Source organism: Cynocephalus volans, chromosome 14, assembly GCF_027409185.1.
Source record: "Cynocephalus volans isolate mCynVol1 chromosome 14, mCynVol1.pri, whole genome shotgun sequence".
NCBI classification, from domain to species: Eukaryota; Metazoa; Chordata; class Mammalia; order Dermoptera; family Cynocephalidae; genus Cynocephalus; species Cynocephalus volans.
This window is the reverse complement of record NC_084473.1, coordinates 81,749,317-81,761,486: the sequence shown is the minus strand read 5'-3', so window position 1 is coordinate 81,761,486 and position 12,170 is coordinate 81,749,317. Positions and strand designations below refer to the sequence as shown.

The following is a 12,170-nucleotide window of genomic DNA, read 5'->3' as shown; positions in this document are numbered from 1 at the left end:
GTTGGGTGTTATCTTTTTTTTTTTTTTTTTTTTTTTTGTCTTTTTCGTGACCGGTACTCAGCCACTTAGTGCACCGGCCATTCCTATATAGAATCCGAACCCGTGGCGGGAGCGTCGCCGCGCTCCCAGTGCCGCACTCTCCCGAGTGCGCCACAGGCTCGGCCCTGGGTGTTATCTTTTGACATACACTTTAAGAACTAATAGGTCTTGTCATTACCCTGATCCTTGAGAACCACACTGTGCCTGTCATGGTCCTTTCCTATACTCTGAAAGAGCCACTGGAACCAGTAAAAATGGGATCTGGAAGCCTCTGAACCTGTGGCACTACAACCAAAACCATGCCCAGGTTATGACTGAAACCTCATTGGTCACCCTCTCCCTCGATGGGTAGACCTCTCCATGGCAGCACTGAGAGTGAAAGGAGAAGCCTTGGGACAGCATTGGCCAACCTGCTTTAGTGACCAACACTTCATTCCAGGGGTTCTACCCACCTGACCAAAAGAATATTCAATTTGATTGCTCAGAGTTAGGGAGTATGGGTAAGGAATAAAGAGCCCAGCTTCTCAGGAGACATCAGGGCTGGCCCAGTCAATAGCTGGGAACGGGCCTTTGAAAAAGGATAGCATGTTATAAAAAGTATAAAAGATCACCACCTGCCCCAGCTGGAAGAGCTTCAGATTATAAACTGTGATTTACCCTAAGCAAATCACAGAGCTTCAGAAATCAAAACCAAATTAGAGGGCTTTATATGCACAAGGAAGTAATGCAGAAAGACACTGTGGATAGGTCAGGGGAGGTGCCCTGGTCATCGGCCAGGTTCCTCTGGCTCAGCCGGATGGAACTAATTCTGTGCGGAGATCCTTGAGCCGAGATTCTTCAGGTCTGAGTACAAGTTCCACTTCAAGATGGCGCTGCAGCACAGCAGGGCCCCTTGCAGGGCCCCCATCAGCCCACAGGTGAAGATATCCTGGCCTAGGAGGCAGCAGCAGAGACCATGAGCATCCACCAGGTGGGGAGGGGGAGGGCTAGGGGTCTCGTGTCCCCCCCGCATGCTAGGGCTGTCCAGAGGGGGCTTCCGACCAGGAGCAGGGCCACAGGCAGTCCAGCTAAGAATGGGTGGTCACCAGATGACTGGGTGACAGGGAGGCCCAGGGGCTCAGGTCCTGGCAACATGGGGCGGTCAGTCAGTGTACCTGTCAGGTAGAGGTTGGGGATGGAGCTCTGGGCACTCATGGAAGCCATCACTCGAGGATATAGGTGGTGCAGGTCGTGGTCAGCCCCGTAGCAGGCTCCTCAGGGAGCAGTGACATAGAACTGATTGGTCAGTGGGGACCCTCCAGTCACGCTCTCCACCTGAGTGGGCAAAACAGCCAAAGGCAGGAGGGGGCACTGGTGAGACCCTCACCTCTTTTCCCTCTGCTGCTCTCCCTGAATGAGCTGGCTGCCTGGGGGATTCCATGTCCTTCCCTGAGGCTGTTATGTCAAAGTTTCTCCCCCTGTCCTGAGGAAAGGCAAGAAATGGTACCAAGAGGGCTGTCATCACCAGTGCATACATTACCCTACCTTCCCCTCCAGCGGTGGGAACAGTTTCATGATGGCTGACAGGGAGGCTTCAACAAAGGAGTTTTTGAGGGTCTCATATTCGTTGCACCGCTTTCCTTTGGGCTCCTCCTGCCACTTCTCAAACCACTCATAGGTGGAGGGCACCAGCACTATCATCGTGGAGTGACCTGTGGGTACAGAGCCGGGGTCACTGCTGCCTGGCCCCTTCCCCACCCCCATGTCGCTTTCCCCCTCTCCTGGCTCCACCCAGACCCTAAGCCCCACCTGGGAATTGGTCCTCCCAAGTCAGGTCCTTGGCTGATGGGGACGCAATGAAGAGAAGAGGGATGTGTTCTGCAGCCTTTTCCTTGGATATGGAGACGTAGCACTGCATCCTGTGGGTGACAGGAGTGTGGCTGCCGATCCCAGGCCTCCTTGCTCAAAGCCACCAGCACCACCCCAGGACAGTTCATCCCCAGGGCCTCCCCACCAGGATGAAGCTGAGGCACCCTCTTGGCGAAAAAAGCTCTTAGGTGTAAACTGGAAACCGCCCCCCTCCTCCCATTGCAAATCCTGCTGTTATTCCCCAGCCCCCAAAGGGGAAGCAGGGGCCCTGGGGTGCTGGGCTCATGCTGACACCCCACGACACACACACATGTACACACACGTGCACATGCCTTACGCCTCATCCATGGCTGTGTCATAGTAAACATAGTAGTTGGTGGTCTGCAGACCCAAGTCCTCCCTGGTGCCTCGGAGGCAGATGAAAACAGAGCATGCCCAAGCCAGGTCGCACCATCCCCAGCTGCTGCTTCACACCTGCAGAGGCAGTCGGGAGGACTGGGAGAGAAGCTGGTCGCAGACGGCTGCACCCTGCTCCAGGACAGCCTCTGAAGACCGCTTCCTCCATCTGCAGCCTCAGCCTCAGATGCCAGGCTACGGCCCAGGCCATTATGTCAACTTAAACTTGGCAGGGCCTGCTCCTCTCTTCCTGCCAGTGCAGAACGATCCTGAGCCACTCCCAGCCACCGGCACTCTGAGCACCTTTCTAAGCAGGTGTCGCCTAGCCCCTGGCCTCTAGCTCCCTCGCTGGCTCACAGCACCTGCAGGACAGGCAGGCAGGCTACCTCCAGTCGTCCCCTGTGTCTGTAACTAAACGAGTGGGTGACAGGGCTCTAGCTGGTAAAGACCACACACATGACAGGAGTTTCTCATAAGCCTTGATTTCAGTATAAACTTTCATACAAGCCATTTAATGGATGAATGTAAGTCCTCATGTGCCGCACAAGGGAGTATGGGCCTCCAAGTGACAAGCAACATATGGGACCAGAAGGAAGTGCCATTACTGGCACTCAGCATTTCAGGATCCAGCTAGAGGGCTGAAGGAAGATCAGCACTAGGGAGGAAAGCAACAGACCTGTTCTGGCCATCTGATGTCCCCAGACCTAAGCAGCTGGGCTGGCCCAACTTCAACAGTTGACCCCAGACCAGTTTTCTGGAACCTTCGCCTGCAAGTTCTTATTCTTCATTCCATTGCCAGAACCATCTCTGGTACCTGCTTGAGAGGTGACCTGGCCACCGCTGCTCTGCTTCATTCATTGAACAGCTAGCAGTTGAGGACCTAAAAGATGCTGAACCCTGTGTGTGGGGGCCCTGGGGCTACAAAAAGTAATCAGACAGGATGCCTGCCTACTGGAAGGAACTTTCCTGAAGGATGCCGGCTATCCTAATGGAGGCTGCAAATGATCAATGCTATGGGCAGCGTGACCATATGCTCTATCATCCAAAACAGGCCACTTGTGAGAGCACAAGGGGGCGTCACTGACCATTACAGTAGGACGACAGGCATAAGACTCAGGGACACCAGCTACAGGAGCACAACATGGGGGGAAGGGGAACGTGGGTTTCCACAGCCACAGTACAGGGCAGTGCATGGCCCTGCCTCATGCATCCTGGTGCTGAGCTGCAGCAGCGTCTCATCACCTGAGTCCCACATCCAGGTGGGGTGGGTGGGCATAGAGAGAACCCCTGGATCCTCAGAGGCCCATTATAAGAGCAGCTACCTCCGCCTACACCCACCCTCCTCTCCCAGCTGGCAGGAGTGGGGAAGGAACCATCTACTTTCCTCTCCTAAGCATCCCCAGTCACCCCTCAGGTACCGGCGGTGGATTTAAGACTCTCCTATTCACAAACGCTCCCTCTGTCCCACCACCCCACCTCCACTCTCCACCCCAACTGGCACTGCCTGTCCCAGAGGCCACTGGATCCGGCTCCCATGTGAGAGCTGGACAGAACTATGAGATTCTCCCCACCCCCCAAGAGCTGGAAATGAAGGAGCCCCAGCACCTGAGGTCCCTGAACTGAGTATCACCACTGCCACTGCCTGAAATGTCCTCCAACTGGGATTCATCTGGGGCTGCAGCCGACCCCTACCCAAGTGGGGCCATCAGCCCTTCAGCCAGGTTGGGGCTGGTGCCATTAGATTGTTTTCAGGGCTGTGATACATAAGAGCAGTGAAAAGCATAACCGACTACAAGAGAACCAGGTAGCCCTAGCACGGCTGCCTGGAAAAAGGATGGGTGTGGATGGGACAGAGTCAGGGCACAGAGGCCCTGGGAGAGAGGGGAGGAGGGACGGAAGGGTCCCAGAGAGGGAGGCAGGAAGGAGCAAAGTCTTCCTGCCACCCACGCTGGCCCAGCGGCTCTGCCCAGGGCAGTCTCTGTCCCACGCCCTAGTCACCCTGCTGCAGAGGGGAGGCCTCTGCTGGCAGCAGATGCCACCGGCTGAGGCCCACCACAGTGCGGCCCAGGAATGAACAGCTGCTTTAGGGTGGTCCGTCCTATATCCTAGAGAGAATTGCTGCTGCCACCCCACCCTCTCCCCCATGATGAAACCCACGACCTCACCTTACTCCCGACCCTACTCTGCTGCCCACCTTCCCCAGCTCCTCAGGGAGCAGCCCCTTGACCTTGATGATATCAGCACCACTCTCTGGGCACGTCCTCCGTGCACCACTAGGGGCCATAGTTTCCATCCCAAGTGCATCCTGAGCTGCTCCCTCCTCCACTTCCTGCCCAGCCAGAGACCCCTCTCTCACCTTCCTGGGTATTGGTCCGCTTCTGGCCAGCCAGCCCCCCTCTGCAGATCACACCAGAGGCTTCAGGTCACATGACCTCCTGAAGTCGCTTCTCACCTAAGCTTCCTCAGCTATTTTGTTCCCTGTGGGCTGTCCTGTCTCCTGCCTCTTTTACTGAAGCCTTTTCTCTGGAAGCCCCACCCTTCCCTGCCCACTGGGGTGTCATGAGCCTACGCTTCCAAGTCAGACAGACCAGGGTTCCCATCTCAGGTCTGCCACGTTCAGCTGGGACCTGAGGAAGTTAAAAATCACCCGTATGAGCCTCAGTTTCCCAAACCATAAATGTTAGACTTAGGATGATGACCAGCGTTGTTACCTCTTCTGCTTAAGGACAGTCAGAGGGGTGGCCAAGAAGAGGGGAAGCACCATCCAGGCGGAGCACTTGGCTCCAGAAGGGGAGTTGTTGGGGAGCATCGAGGAGGGGCATCGTGGAAGAGTCTCCTACCCTGCAGGCCGCAGGCGCTCTGTGGCAGTAACCGCTCGTAGGTATTGAACAGTCCCGCATCGGAGATCACGGTGGGGCAGTAGATGTTCACCAGCTCTTGCCCCTTCTTCACACTGACACCTGCAGGCACAAGAGCTTGGGTGGGGTTCTGCTGAGCTTCAGGAAGAAGAGAAAGGCCCATGCCCCCTGGAAGTCTCTCAGCCTATGTCTCAGTTTCTTAGCCCTGGGGGTCCAGCCCGCTTAGGGCCAGGATGGCAGGCCCCAGAAACTGCAAAGTGAGCACAGTGTCCTCCAGCGCTCAGCCTCGCCCATCCTTCTGCACTTCCCTCATGGCTCTGTCCACCTCCCCACAACCGTGGGGCGCTCTCTGTCCTTTAGCTGAATTCCCTGACAAAGCTCAAGGCCTGAAACCCCTCCAGTGGGATCCCAAGCCCTTCTTCTTTGCTGCCAGAGTTCTATTTCCAAATTACTCTCTTCACACTCTCCCATGACACTCAACCTCCATCAGAAACGCTCCAAAGTCTTGCAGCGGCCTGCCAAGATCTGGTCCCTTCTGCGTGTCCAGCCTCATCTCTGGCCTCACTCACTAAACTATAAGGTAGAACCATGTATAACAGCTGACTCATATTTAACCATCTTTTGGCCTGTAAAAATGGCAGTTTCTTATGGTTCATAACTACTACTTGTTTATTTGGTTGTTTTTTTGCAGCTGGCCGTATGGGGATTCAAACCCTTCACCTTGGTGTTATCAACACTGTGCTGGAACCAACTGAGCTAATATACCAGCCCCACCTACTACTTTTGATGCCTGAAAATGTTCAACTGTCTCCTACCTCCATGCCGTTGCACGTGCTGGTTCCCCTGCTTGCAGGAACCTCCTCTGACCTCATCCGCTTGCTGGCTCCTTCTTACGCCTGCTGCCTTGGCTCCAACCCTCTGCCTCTGTGAGGTCTTCTCTGTCCAACTGTGCTCTATGTACCCTCCATCCTTAGTCTATAAATCTTCCAGTCTAGATGCCTCTATCTGCCTCTTCAATGATTTTGCAATGAACTTCCCTATGAGACTAGAAACTTCTCAATATAGAGACTGAAACATTTATCTTTTATCTCCATTGTTTATTGGCTAGCACATGGAAAACAAGTCAATACAATCCGAATTGTATTTAATTGAATTGAGAAACTGAACTTGTTGCATTGTCCCCTTTCAGCTGGAAGGAGAACTTGCTCACAGACATCAGAGAAAATCTCTCACACCTCACAGCCCCTCTCACCTCTCACACCTTCTAAGTCCCCTCTACAAATGTATGCCCTGAGATCACTGATGGCCTTTACAACTGATTTTTTTTTTTTTTTTTGCTATGTGCCACCCACTCATCACCTCCTCCTCCCTGAAGGGCACCTCCAGCAAATTCACTCTCACACCAGCCCTGTTTGCCTCTGGCCTGTTTTGTCCCCCTCCCTGATGCTTCTTTAAGCACCCCCTAGTCATGGATGGCCTGTTTGTTTAACAGAGGCCTTCCTTTTACAGACCCTCTCTTCAAAGAGTTTGTTCAGAGTGGGATTTTAAGTCTCTACACAGGTCAGGGCACCAACCCCGGCCCCAGTCTGCCATTTAGAGATTGAGGGCAGGCACCCTGCTGGCCTGCGCATTGCCCTAAGGAAGATCCCGGTAACTCGCTCATTCCATCAGTCATGGAACAAACATTCAAGGCTCTGCCATGTGCTAAGATCTATAGACATAACTACACAGTCCCTACAATCAAGAAGATCATGTGGATGACTGGATAAGGAAAATGTGGTATATATACACAGTGGAATACTACTCAGCCATTAAAAGAATGAAATTCTGGCATTTACAGCAAAATGGAGGAGCTTGGAGAAAAGTTCGTTAAGTGAAATAAGCCATGCACAGAAAGAAAAATACCACATGTCCTCACTCGTAAGTGGGAGCCATTAAAAAAAGGAAGGAAGGAAGGAAGGAAGAAAAGACCAGACCATAGACCAAAAAATATGTTCAAGTTTCAGAAAGAAAGAACAGATCTATGGCTACTAGAGGTGGGAAAGGGGGAAGGGGGAAGAAGGTTAGGGAGAAATTGGGTAAAGGATACAATGAATAATTTGTAATAATCAACATATTAGTAACATTGAGTTTGATCATCACAAAATGTATACAAATGATGATAGTCAACTCTGTACCCCATAAATATGTAAAAAAAAAAAAAAAAAAAAAAACCCCACAATCAGAGGGTCATGGATTACAGGACGAATATTCATAGCTACTGAACAGATAACTCAATAGTGTTCATTGGCAACCGTGGAAACCTTTATCCGTCCTGCTCCCCTTTTACGTGCACACTAATCACTCTGCCCCGGCCCCTGCTGTGGACAGGTTCTAGCCTCTAATCTCCATGAGCACGTCAGCTGCTCAACACTTTCTGCCCTCAGAGAGACCCCAGATGTTTCCCACACCAGCCCAGGGTCCCTGAAGCACAGAGCAGGGCTCTCACCACAGGCTTTTCCAGCTGAGTCCAGCAAGACACTCTGCACGGTGGCCCTCGTCAGGACAGCACTCCTGGCCGGCTGAATCACAGGGATGGTGTGGAAGGCGATTTCACTGGAACCCCCTCGGGGATAAAAGGCCCCTTGCATGTAGTGGTGCACCACCAACGCATGCATGGAAAAGGTGCTATGGCTGGGGGTCACACCTGCAGAAGGAAGGGAGGGCGATGAGCAGGCAAAAACAGGCACCAGCACCCTTCAGAAAGGAACACGGACTCCTGTGAGATGACACACGGTCTGAGCCCATCCCAGGATCCTAATGTTCCCCAGGGTCCAGGGCGGCCGCAGCAGCTGTTTGCATCCAAACACGGAGCACCTGAGAGATCTTGAGGCCAGCAGGAATATCCTCCCTGCAAACTGCCATGTGCCATGACTCAGAATGACAAAATTGGTCAGAGAGAAAAGGCATCCAGGGCGTGGATGAAGGGAACATCTGTCAGGGAGTCCCGCGGGTAGACAGACTTCTCATCAACCAGCTCCAGAAGGCCTGGGGTTTACACTGCTCCATTTCAGATGGCCAGACACGTCGTGAAGAAAGATGGGAGCTGGGAGGGCAGCCCCTCCTCTCCAGGAGCCACCCAGAGCCTGTGGCCAGTACCCACCATATGTGGGGAAGATGTAGCTGAGCACTGCCCGCAGCTCAGGGGAGGCCCCCAGCTGCTGCAGCACCTCGGCCAGGCTCTGGGTGGATGCGTGCAGGAACGTAGAGAAACGGGTCAGCAGCCCACACTTGTCACGGAGCTGAGCCACGGGCAAGGGCAGGAACTTCAGCAGGATGGCATGAGCACCTCCACTGGATGCCACCTGGGGAGAAACCAAGCCATGGGGACAGACTCATCCCTGAAAGTGCTGTGATGGAATGACCATTGCAACAGCCTGTATCACCTGAGGGCCCACAATACTTGCTCCTGGCTGAACTTGGCTGAATTTGCATTTTAAAAAATCTGTACTCTGAATCTCTCCCATCCTGCACTCAGATGAGTCCTTTCTTGCTTTTTAGTTTCCTGCTCAATTTTCTTTTTAAACATTCCAATCTGGTCTCATATGACTTAAAGAGTACTGATCCGGTCCCCTGGCAGCCAGCCTAGTCAGAGAGGACAGCAGGGGCCCGCCAGAGGCCAGAGTGAGACCTGGAGCTGCTGAGTCCAGGCTGCAGAGATGGAGAGCCCAGCGGGGCACAGGGGACATGGTTGGGCTGAGTTCAGGACAGACAGGACTGTCCTCTCTTCTTGCCTCCCCCACTCCACTCACCAGCCTCCTACTGTCGCTCCACTAATGCAGAAGCTCAACCTTGTTGGGAATAAACTGGGTGTCGTCAGTGTGTCCACGTTACTTACCTTAACCAGCTTTATATACTTGTCAATGGCAGCTTCTTCCTGGGGAAACTTCTCCTTGAGGCCCCGAATGTAGGCTTCCTCCCCACTGTACATGGGGAACTCCTTTCGGCCATTGGGCCCTTCCAGTAACATGTCAAAAGGAGAGGATAGGGTAGCCCAATCCAGCTGCCCATCGGTGATCTGGTCTGAGATAAAACAGTCGGTGCTGTCTTTCTGCCAGTCCCCAATATAGTGGATTCCTGTTGGGAGATGGAAAAACCAGGTGGCACAAGGATAGGCAATTGAGCCCTGGAAAGATGTTCGAATCAATAAGGTGGAGGAGGTTGTCTGGCCTGGCTACGTCCATGACCAGAGGGGGCTACCCACCCCTTCTAAAGGCAGGTGGCACAGCAGAATCCATGAGATCCATGCCCAGTTCAGCTCCCAGTGGGTATGGCTGTCCGAGAAGGAAAGTGGTGCTCACAGAGAAGATGGCACCTCCAAAACTACGGAAACACCCTGGTGGCTGCTCCAAGCCTTCTGAAAATACAGACATGCTCCCAACCTTTTCCACACAAGCCTTACCTGTGTCAAACTCAAGGCCATTCTTTCCAAAGGTATGACAGCAGCCCCCTGCCTTGGTATGTTGTTCCAGCACCAGGACTCTCTTGCCAGCTTTAGCAAGAATCGCAGCTGCGGCCAGGCCCCCAAAGCCACTGCCAATTACCACCACATCCAGCTTCTCTGGCACACGGCTGGCCGAGAAAACTGCAGCAGAAAGGAAGGGAGGAGTGTGGGCTTCTCAGGCAGGGGCTGGGAAATAGCAAAGACAGGGAAACCAAGGAAGACTTCTCTAGCTTTTACAGTGCAAGGCGCTTCTCAAGCAGTTTGGCACGCAGCTCTTCACTAAGATGTCTCAAATATTTTACCTGGCAATACTCAGGACCAGCCAGGCAGATTAAACAACATGATGTGGTTTGATCTAAACTGATTTAACCAAAGTTACCATGGACCTGGCTCTTTTCCCTCCTTTCCAAGAAAGTAGGAATGAGTGAACTATGACAGGAACAAAAAGAGAAAACTGACTGCAGTGCAGGCTGAAAGACCTAAGTGCAGACACACAGAGGGCACTAGAGAAGAAAGACAACACAGGGGTGGGTGTGGGGGAAGGATGTTATGGGGCGGGCTGCTAGCTCATGTAACTGTCCATTCACAGGCCAGCTGTCTTTGGAAGGTGCAGTGTCGGCAGGTGTCAGTGGAGGAGGAGCTGGGTCCTTTGGTGACTCTTGCATTGCCTGATGCAGAGGCTTGGGCAAGAGAGATACTCAGAGGCTGCTGCTCTGAGAAATCACAGCACCACCACCCCACTTGGGGAAGTCTGGAGGCAGGGCTCGGAGGGCAGGAAGGGCCTTCACAGAATAGAAAACTGATATGTTGATATGTAGGCACTTACAACGCTAGATTAGTTCTTTAAAAGTCCCTTCCTAAGAAATGGGATTGGCTATTTTTCAAGCTGCAAGAGAAGTTGGTATATTTTTTACTTTTCTATCACTTTTAGAGAGACACATAGTGAAAAAGACATTGTATACCACAACCCAGAACATATGTAAATATATAATATAAACAGCTGAAACAGAATTTCACTGTACAATACTGACTGCAATTATGTATGATGCACTCTGATATTTTCTATACTGGTGAACTTAAAAACAATGCTAGTTGCAATGCACTAAACTGATTTCACAACCCACTAGTACATCACAACCTGGTTTGAGAAACAATTAAAGTCATCATGCCATTTTTAGACAAGCCCAAATAGGTGGAGTGACTTGCTAATGGCTATGCAGTGAATTAGTGTCAGAGTTCAAAGCTAAAACTCTGATCTCAGCAGTCCAGTGGACGAGTCCTTCCATTGAGAATAGTATCATCTCTGAGTGTGCAGCAGAATATGTCACACAGGATTTTAAAATTTACGAATGAGAGGGATCCTGGAGATCAATCAGGGGACTTTTTTTTTTTTTTTTTTTAATGCAGCAGAACTCTTTCTTTAGATCTTAGAAGCAACCTGAAAACATGTTTGAAAGATGAGAGTGGAGGAACCTGTTTGACTGCAGAGCGGGCTCTGAGTCTGAGGCACCCTGTTGAGCCTCTCCAAAGTTTTAGAACCAGGATTCAATCCTGTGATGTGGGGCCGCGCCTAACCTGTCAGTCACCTGACGGCCAACACGCAATTTCCTATGCAGACTGGGAGAGATTTCTGTGAAGGTCACCCATGCCCCTAGCCCGCGCGGGAGGGCACGTGAAAAGTTAAGGTCGTAGAAACAAGTCGGGGAAGGGTCTCTTCTTGTCTACCCCGTAGCCGCGGAAATTGCAAGTGGCAGGGCAGGCCTAGGCTATGCCAAGATCATGGCACGCCGAGGTTGGTGCCCAGGCCCTGGGGCTACTATTTTCTGGGCTGCTAGGGCGAAGCCTCTCTCCAGTTGTGGGCACTAAAACGGACGCCTCCACGTGCAAGGAAGCACCCCGCAGCACTTTACATGTGGGGAAACTGAGGCCCAGGTGTGGCAGCGGCTCTCCCGCCGGAGTGGGAACACATACCCGCGAGAATGCCCGAGCCAGCCCCGGATCCCGGGGGCCCTCCGGCTGACCTTGCTTGAGAACCTTTTTCCTGGCCTCCTTGTCGGTCACCAGGGGCGCGGGTGGCCGCCTGACGTCCTCGGAGAAGGGGTTCGGGGAGCTGCCAGCCGACAGCCCCAGGAAAAGTCTGCGGAGCCCGGCCAGCAGCAGCCCGGCCAGCAGCAGCAGCAGCAGCAGCAGCGGGAGGCACATCGCGCCGGCCTGGGTCTGACAACGCAGCCGCTCCGATTGCGCTGCGCCTCTAGGGCCGCGGCTTCTAGTTTGCCTTTTCTAGTCGGGAGGCGGAGGCAGCTCGGAGCACTGATTGGCCACATCCCTCTCCCGGGCCGGCGCGGATTGACCCTCCCGGCTCTTCGTCCTCCGTTTGCAGCGCTCGTTTCCGTTGCCTGCTGGGAAGTGTAGTTCTCGGCTCCTGGGGAGGTGCTGTGCTCATGCGCGGGCGCATCCCACCGGGGCTACGGGACCCCGTCTGGAAAACCCTGGTCATGCTGGTAAGGCGTCTGTCGAGCCCGGGGGTCTGAGGAAGGGGAATGTGT

The 12,170-nt window shown here is 53.1% G+C and overlaps 1 protein-coding gene across 1 annotated transcript; it reads right to left on the bottom strand.

Moving 5' to 3' along the window:
• Window positions 1-723: 723 nt before the first annotated feature.
• LOC134362393 (all-trans-retinol 13,14-reductase-like) lies at window positions 724-11,913 on the bottom strand. Its single transcript, XM_063077603.1, is given in 12 exon segments — window positions 724-972; window positions 1,194-1,353; window positions 1,564-1,730; window positions 1,828-1,937; window positions 2,225-2,317; window positions 2,319-2,361; window positions 5,124-5,243; window positions 7,630-7,827; window positions 8,284-8,485; window positions 9,019-9,257; window positions 9,583-9,765; window positions 11,646-11,913. Coding segments are annotated over 12 exon segments (1,827 nt in total). The 5' UTR covers window positions 11,827-11,913; the 3' UTR covers window positions 724-841.
• Window positions 11,914-12,170: the final 257 nt, after the last annotated feature.